At 40.1% G+C, this 9,450-nt stretch overlaps 1 protein-coding gene across 1 annotated transcript; it reads left to right on the top strand.

Annotated features, from left to right (window-relative positions):
* Positions 1-1,833: 1,833 nt before the first annotated feature.
* On the top strand, positions 1,834-2,472 carry LOC108775828 (uncharacterized protein K02A2.6-like). Its single transcript, XM_018542275.1, has one exon. The coding sequence runs from the start codon at positions 1,834-1,836 to the stop codon at positions 2,470-2,472; it is 639 nt and encodes a 212-aa protein (XP_018397777.1).
* Positions 2,473-9,450: the final 6,978 nt, after the last annotated feature.

Below are 9,450 nucleotides of genomic sequence, written 5' to 3'. Positions count from 1 at the left end.
TATTGGGACGACCGTCAATGTTGCATTCGATGTGCTTTGGGAGCTCAGTAGGAGTATGTTCGCGGTTGGAATTATTAACGGGAAGACCAAACGTGTCGACTCCGATCGGGTCATTTTCAGTGTATATTAGTATTTTCAGATAGAATTGCGTTTAAAGACCGACAATTGTTCGGCGCGCAAATGGGGCGTTGGGGGGGTGGGAAGGATACACACATATATATATATATATTACTGTGAAGAATATATTGCGAAGAATATTACTACGTCGACCCGCCATCAGAGGTCTATAGATATAAGATTCTCGTAAGTGCTTTGATACGCTTATTTCTGTATATATAGAATCTCGATTTAATAACTAAAACAGGCGTCTAAGGTAGGCTTCCATTACAATACCTTACTGATGAGTCCAGTAGTGGAAGCCGGGACGAAACGCCAACATTACGTGATAGTCTTCGCAATATATTAGATTGATTTTAAAGATTTTAATGAAAATTGGCTCATTGCCCTTATTTCAATATATTATTAGTTAAATATAACTAATCAACGTACATTAAACGATGTCATCAAAGCCTTTGATGATGATGAATACTGCTTACAACAAAAAAACATCACAATGGAAGCATTCAAATTTAATATGATTATACACAAAGAAAAACAATCGTTTAGTACGTTTGAAACGGAGCTTCGCACTCAATCGCAATATTGTGAATTTGAATGCACTAATTGTCATACATCATACGCTAATCGCATGTTACGTGATCGTATCATCATCAGTGTGCAAGATAAGAAATTACAACTAAAATTGTTGGATGGTAAGGATGAATCCTTATCGAAAATCATAAAAACTTGCAAAGCTTTCGAAGCTGCGACTGCCCACAAGCAATTACTTGACCGTAAACAAGGGAACTCAACAGAAGTCAAATCCGTGGAGCAACTCAATGAAAAATCATCAGACGTCGCTACAGTTAAGCGTATTAATAGCTGCTGGAATTGTGGTCAACCTTATAATGGAAAACATCGTCGTTATTGCCCAGTACTCAATGTCACCTGTAATAAGTGTGGAAAAATAGGACACTTCCACAAATTCTACAAGAGTTAGAAAAAAGAAGTCAACTCTGAACAACCTACAAGCGCCAAAGCAGAAACAATGGCAGGTCAGAGGTCATTAGAAAAATCTGTTAAAAGTATCAACTGGTATGAGCTAGGTAACAGTAATTTTAAAGTAGCCTCAAACAAACAAGAAAGCAATGCGTATAGTGTAAGTACCTCTCTCAAAAATAAATATTATAATTATAGAGTAAATTCTAATTCCGGTGGAGATCAAATCAGATGAATGAAAACGTTACGTATACAAAATCGAAATGTTCAATTCAAACTGGATACAGGATCAGATGTTAACTGCATTCCAATCGGTCTTATTAACGAGTTAAACATACCAATTAATATGCATAGAAATGTTATTGTAACAAACTGTAATTCAAATAAAATAAAAGTTTATGGCGAGGCCACAATCGAATGTTTTGACTCTGAGCGTAAGTTAAGTTATGAAGCGTCATTCATAATCGTTAGTGATCAATGCGAACTATTATTAGGCTTAGAATTTTGTATTTCGTTTAATTTAATTCAATGACTTCATACTATCGAAATACAACACAATCTTCCTACTACCGTTGAGGTACTCATCAACGAAAATAAAGATCTGTTGAGGGTTTAGGTAAATTTCCAGGAACTTCATCAATTATATTGAGAGACGATGCGACCCCCACACTGCACTATAAAAAGCGAATCTCACTGAGCTTAGTTAAACGATTAAAAACTCAATTATCGTCAATGATGAAACAAGGTATCATTAGCACAGTAGACTATCCTACGGATTGGGTAAATAACATGCAGTTAGTAGAAACACCTGATGGTTCATTACGCATTTGTCTTGACCCGAAGGCACTTAATGCATGTATTAAGCGGGAGCATTTTTTAATACCAACAACTGAAGACATTATTGGCCAACTATCTGGTAAATCTATTTTCACTATACTTGATCTAAGTAATGGTTTCTGGCAGCTGGAGCTTGATCGTAAAAGTTCTGACCTAACCACTTTTATGACGCCTTTTGGGCGTTATCGTTGGAATCGTGTTTCTTTTGGAATCAGTAGTGCACCAGAAATGTTTCAGAGGAAAATGGTTCAGATTTTCGGGGATATACCAGGTGTTCAAATCTATTTTGATGATTTAGCCATCACAGGATTATGTCTGGCTGAGCATGATCGCGCACTAACTACTGTTCTGGACGGAGCTCGCAAAAATGGCTTCAAATTTAATCCAAAAAACATTCAATATCGTCAAACGGATGTCAAATTCATGGGCTATCACATAATCAATGGTCATATTTCTCCTGATACGAAACACTTAGATGCCATCCTTAAAATGCCTCGACCATCAAGTAAACCTGAAGTTATGCGATTAGGATTGTAACTACCTAATTTTTATACTCGGACTAGCTCGTCGGGAATGCGTGTCGTATAAAAAAGGTTCGGCGGGAGGAGTATTCGCGTCGGAGCGGTGCGGCGGAAAAATATGTGAAGCTTCGGAAATCGCAAAAGAAAGGAACTAATACGAAAGTAATAATTGGACGACAAACATAGTTTATTACAACAAAGAGACAATGAAAATATAATAATAAAAAAAAATATATAACATATAGAAATATAATTACAGCGAACGGACGCGACTTACGGCGATACAAACGAAGAAATAAGCGAGCACGGATAACAGAAAATATATATATACAATCGAAGAAAAAAACGGACGCGGACAATGCAACGAAACTAAATCTAAACGGCGCGGGATATTTACAGACGGTCGCGAGTTTTCTCGACGGCGGTTCGCAACGCGGCGGAACGCGGGTATACGCCAGCAAGCGTGATTTCGCGGCGCTATGCGTAAATCGAAAGCACTAATCGGAAGGGAAGTGGAGCTGGTACTTGACGGCCGGGAACGCCCGACAGAGGCAGAGGGAGCGCCCTACCCCTTTTCTAATGCCAAGTACCAGGACGGGAATTTCGGGATGCGGAAAAGAAGGTGCGGAAGGTGGGATTGATTATTGGTAACGGTTGTCCGGCGGCCGGGAACGCCCGGCAGAGGCAGGGTACGCCTAGAGATCCTATATGGAGAGATGGGCCAATGTCCGGCATGATGTTGTGAAACCGGAAATCACATGATCTTGGAAATGCGCGCTAATATATCAACGCCAATTTCGAAACATCACGTAACACTACTTGTTTATTATAACTTTGTTAACTCAAAGTTGTAATGAATAATTATTAGAGAAAGTTTATTTTTCGTAAATATAGAATTGTGGATAAAACAGACAAAATAGACAAAAACGTGCAAAACGTATTAAATTCGAATAAAAAAGTTGCTTTCCATTTACACACAGTGATACGAAATCTGAAGTGATATGAATATTTTATATTTAAACAATGACTTTACTACTTATTTATTTGGTGAAAACTTATCGCATAATAACACAGATTTCTAACCTCATATTTAATGTGAGTTAACAAGATTTAATAAATCATACGATCTCGAGTTTGTGCAGATTGTTGGCAAAAAGTCAATTGCCAGAATGAAAAAAAAAAACAATTTTAGGTTAATTTACATATAAAATGTATGTATGTATTTATAAATGAATTTTTATATATATTTATATATATATATTTTTTCCAAAAGTTCTAGTGATACATTTTTGATGATTTTAAACTTACTTACTGTAAAAGAGACTCGTCTAAGTTAATTTTTGTCTCTGACAATACTTCTTATAATCATAAGCAGACGACGCTCCTCTCACTCTCACATTCGCTTCTTTCACTCTCACATCCGGTTTCACAACATCGTGGCAGAGCCAATCACGGATCAGTCGGCATTGGCCCATCTCTCCATATAGGATCTTTAGGTACGCCCTACCCCTCAGGTTCGTCGGACGAGCGAGTAACTGGAGCGGTATCGGAGCGTGAGCTAGGATCTGGTGAGCGGATGTGATAGCAGGAGAACGGCGGAGACAAAAGTGCCCCGCGCAGCTCGACATCGCGGTATCTTATACTAGACCGCCAGTCTCGCTCGTAATACTTCGGTCGGTCGCGGTATTTTCCGTCGATCGGCTTCTCGTGGGAGAAGATTTCCGATCGGCGGTCCCCGACGACGGTCGGCACTTTCCGGCGAGACTGGCGGTTCTAACGGCGGCTGCTGTACCTGCGAATTATTTTTGGATTTATTTAAAATATAATCGGGCGCACCGCGCCCTCATCGTCGCTAATGACCACTGGTCACTGCGACGGCAACAGGCTAGATGTTTGTGCCGGGTACGATGCCCATTTTAGGGGGCATCGTTACAGGATTATTTAAGTATCTGTCCCGCTTCATTCTAAATTTGTCGCAAAGATCAGCCAAATTACGTGCACTAACTAAAAACATTAGTCAATGGTCATGGTGTGACGATCATGAAAAAGAGTTACAGGATCTTTTACGATCCATTACAACAAAGCCAGTGCTTCGAATATATGACCCAAAAGAACCTGTGGTCATACAAACTGACAGTTCGAAAGATGGATTAGGAAGCGTTCTGTTACAAGGGGGCCAATCTGTGGCATATGCCTCACGTAGTCACACCACCAGTGAACAAAAATGGGCCCAAATTGAAAAAGAAACGCTGGCAATAGTCTTTGCATACGAACGTTTTCATCACTTTCTTTATGGTAGAGAGTTTGTTGTTCAATCAGATCACAAGCCGCTTGAAACACTTATAAAGCGACATTAATGATGTAACTCCCAGATTGCAACACATGTTCCTACATTTACTTAAATACACAGGACTAACGATCACATATGTTCCTGGTGAGGAGATGTGTGTTGCGGATTGCTTGTCACGCGCAGTTATAGAAGTTGCGGACGCAGATACGTTAGATTTATCCGGAATCATTCATGCTGTTGTCCATCGAATATGCCTTTCCGAAGAAAACTACAAGTTCTACAAGAGCACATTAAATGCGGATAAACGATACCTAAAGGTGGTAGGATATGTCGTTAATGGTTGGCCACCGTATCATAAACTTAATGAACTCTCAAACATTTCATCATTGATTTAAGGATTAATTACATTTTGAAAAGAGTCTTCTATTTAAAGAACATCGATTAGTCATACCTACAGAACTATAGTCAAAAATATGCAAATGGGTGCATGCCCCTCATCTTGGGATTGAGAAGACTTTGGCTAGAGCAAGAGAACACTTTTTTTTGGCCTGATATGACCAATGACATCAAAGAAATGATCCAGAAATGTACTGTATGTGAACAGTTTACACGAAATAATCAGAAGGAATCACTCAAACAAGACAGTCAGCCCGAATACCCTTTCCATCGTGTTGCTATTGATTTGTACGAATATGCAGGCGTTAATTTCATAGCACTTATAGATGCTTATTTGGGATTTATTTGTTCTGAACAAGTTAAAAGCAAAGCTTCTCATCACATCATAAATTGTCTTCACGGAATATTCTATCGTTATTGATATCCATCGGAAATCAGGTGTGATAATAATCCATTTAACTCGCTAGAATTTGAAAAGTTTGCTAACGATACAAATATTGTGTTTAAATACTCGAGCCCTCGTTATCCCTAAGCAATGGATTAGCCGAAAAAGGGGTGGCCATAACAAAGAATATTCTTTAACGCTGTTATGAATCCAATGAAATTGAACTTTATCAATACCGACTGCTCGAGTATAACATAATACCCGTAGCTAGCATACAATTGTCGCCGGCACAATTATTCTTTGGTCGACGCATTAAAACTCGATTACCTACCAATAGTGAAATGTTAAGGAAAAATCAAGTGGATGAAGCTATTGTAAGAGATCGATTGGAATGCAATCGTGAAAATCAGAAATATTCCTATAATAAACACGCTGTAACAACCTGATTTTATGCGCGGTCTAACTTGTAAGTACGGATCGCAGAAAAAGGTTCGGCAGGAGGAGATATTCGCTTCGAATCGGTGGCACAAAGAGTAGAGTATAATATAAAATAAAATAAAATAAAAGTTGAGCACAACGAACACGTTTTATTACAATAGTAAAATAGAAAATAAGTACAACGAGAAGAAGATATAAGGACGAAATATACAAGAAAAATATATAATATGCAACGAAATATAAATGTGGCGGACGCGGACAATTATACATGTAACGGAGCTTAATCTAGGCGCGAAGTATATATAAACGAAGTCGCGAGGTGTTAGTAGTTGTCAGGTCGAGCGAAATCGGCCGGCGGTCAGAGGTGTTTACTACGGATTGTACAAATCCGTACAGTACGACTAGGCGGTCCTACTGACGTCGCTAGTTTCTTCGGCGATTCGCTGATTCGCGGTGATGCCGGCGAGGGCCGTGCGAGGCGGTGATTTACAACGCGGTGAAACGCGGATATACGCCAGCAAATAGAATCTCGCGGCACTCGAAAAATTCGCGTAATTCGAAAAATGGCTGAAGTAAGGAAATGGATCCGATATTCAGCGGCCGAAAACACCCTACAGAGGAAGAGAGCGCCCTACCCCCTTTCGAATGCTGAGTATCGGGAAGGAAAATTCGAAATAAGGAAAAAGAATAAGCGGACGATCGTGGAAGTAGTTACAGCGGTTGTCCGGCGGCCGAGAACGCCTGACAGAGGCAGAGTACGCCCTACTCCCTAGGTTCGTCGGAACGAGCGAGTCGCGGAAACGGTTTTCGGAGCACTGAAGTGTATTCTAGGAGCTGGTGCAGGGATGCCAATTCGGAGCCGGTTTACGCCATCGGGACTAGCGCTATTGGTCGGCGGCCTGGCACAACAGGCAGCACTCACACAAGCACAAGCTCGTGTACGTGTAACTTGATAGCAGAAGCGTGACGACTATTGCTCTGTCTTGTCGCCTAAGTACTCTCCTTGTTCCCCTTCGGCGCGCTGAAAGCGAGCGAGACAGCGAGCTAGAATCTGAGAGAGAGAGAGAGAGATTGATTGATTGAATAGTATTTATTATTGTCCTGGTTATCATAGAGCCGTGGACACAGTAAAGAGACATCCTGTTCTTACACATTTCCGAACTGGATGTAGAAAGGTACAGAAAAGTAGTAACCTACTCACTTTGAAGAGGTGGTGAGTTGTGATAATTTTATAAAGACGCTTAGATATAAAATAAGTTGTAAGGTATAAGAAAGAACATTAATACTAATAATAATAGATAAGCAACACTACGTAAGTTAAGAAAAGACATCGCAATAAATACAGAGTATCATGTAGCACGCTTGTAAGAAAGAACGTTTGATACATATAAAAGTAAACTAACTAAACTGAGTAAACTAAGAAAAGACATCGCAATAAGTACGTTTGTAAGAAAGATCATTTGATACATATAAAAGTAAACTAACTAAACTGAGTAAACTAAAAAAAGACATCGCAATAAATACAGAGTATCACACAGCACGCTCAGTATGAACATGATAATCAGCTCTAGTAACTATGGCTATCCTATACGTTTAGTAGCAAAAAGATAATCGAAAAGATTAGCACGGAAAGTCCCAGGAGAAGTGAGGGCTCGCAGGCGAAGCGGTAAAGAGTTCCAGAATTGGACGGCCTGAATCCAGAATGAGCGTGCGAAGATGTTTATACGAGGAAAAGGAAGCATGAATTGAGAAGAGCACAGGCGGGATGAACGACGAAGGGAATTATCAATAGGGATGAATCTGGATGAGAGGTAGAATGGCTGAGATGTGGTAATAATTTGGTACGCTAGATTGCCAAGAAAATATTGTCTCCTCAATGCAATAGACAACCAATTAGCCTTCGTTCGGTATGTCTCAAGCCGATCATCACGCCGTAGATGATAGATATACCTCAGAGCAATGTTCTGCAGGCGCTGCAACTTTGTATTAAGATATCCTGAGAGGTCCGCGATGATCAATGATGCATAGTCAAAGTGTGGAATAACTAGAGCATTTACGAGGGCAAGCTTGATGGATGAGGGTAGGAATGAACCACGGAATTTTAACCTATAAAGGGCATTATGAACCTTTGATGAAATGGTGTTGACATGACGGTTCCATGAAAGATCAGAAGTGATTATAACACCGAGATCCTTCACTTCGCTCGAGAACGGTATTACATCGTTCCCGACGACAATTTGTGGAAGTAATAGGTTATTGACGGAAACTAGATTTTGCGCAGATCCAAGGATGATGGCTTTGGTTTTACGCGTATTAAGAGTTAGCCCATATTCATGAGACCATTTAACCAGCTCATTAATATCACTGTTTATAGAATGTATGGTTTCCCTAATGCGGCTTATTGGTGTTGACATATAAAATTGGGTGTCATCGGCGAAAATAATTGCAGTATCGCGACAATATCGGAGCCTAGAGAAGAGGGTATTAATGACTATTATGAAAAGAATGGGTCCTAAGCTAGTGCCCTGCGGGACACCAGAAGTAGTGTATTCGGGATCGGATGACTGACCATCAAGTCCGATGATAGTTTGGGACCGCCCAGATAGAAAAGAGTGCATCCATCTAAGTGCCACATCTTGAAAGCCAATGTCACGCAGACATGTCAGAATTACTGAATGACTTAGGGTATCAAAGGCTTTTGAAAAATCAAACAACACCAGTACAGTGATAAAACCCCTGTCGATGCCCTCACGAATGTCATCAAGAAGATGGAGTAACGCTGTTTGTGTGCTGTGGTGTCTGCGGAACCCACATTGGTTAGGATGTAATAATGCGTTGCCCTCGAGGAATGCAACAACTTGACGTGCCACTAAAGAATCGATAACTTTAGACAAGTGCGGTGGATTTGCTATAGGACGGGTATCAGACGGATTTAAGGGGTTGGGAACTTTGATGAGCAGAATGATGTAGAGCGATTTCTAGAAGGATGGAAAAACTCCAAGAGACAGTGATTTGTTGAAAAAAGTTGACAAGTAAGGAGCAATTATTGAGAAATGCTGCTGAAGGTATGCGAGAGGAAGGTGATCAGGACTAAGGCCTCGTGATTTACTGAGAATAGAATTAAGGCTATTAAGAACATCAAGATGACTGATAGTAGCAAAGGTAAATGTTTGTTGATGAATTGAGATAGGCCGAGATAAAATAGAATTAAGAGTTGCTTGATCACAAAGTAGATGAGATGATGATATAGCGGAGTAATGACGGTTAAAAGTAGAGGGTGGAAAGTGATGTAATGCAGATTTTGGTGCAACGCCTGCAAGACCACACCTCCTTAGGCATGACCACAGTTTAGAAGGGCTCGATTGGCTGAGTATCATTTCGCTTAGGTACTGATTTTTGGCCAGTTTAATATTATGCTTAATTAAACGTCGCAGATTTTTGTACTGTTCTAAAAACAGTGGATTTCTAGTATGTTTAGCACGAGT

This window comes from Cyphomyrmex costatus, unplaced genomic scaffold, assembly GCF_001594065.2.
Source record: "Cyphomyrmex costatus isolate MS0001 unplaced genomic scaffold, Ccosl1.0 scaffold328, whole genome shotgun sequence".
NCBI lineage: Eukaryota > Metazoa > Arthropoda > Insecta > Hymenoptera > Formicidae > Cyphomyrmex > Cyphomyrmex costatus.
The sequence above is the reverse complement of the archived record's forward strand: the minus strand, read 5'-3'. Positions and strand labels throughout refer to the sequence as shown.

What these genes read in the sequence shown, in the direction of transcription:
- LOC108775828 (XM_018542275.1), top strand. Translation starts at nt 1,834, where the DNA reads ATGAAACAAGGTATCATTAGCACAGTAGACTATCCTACGGATTGGGTA.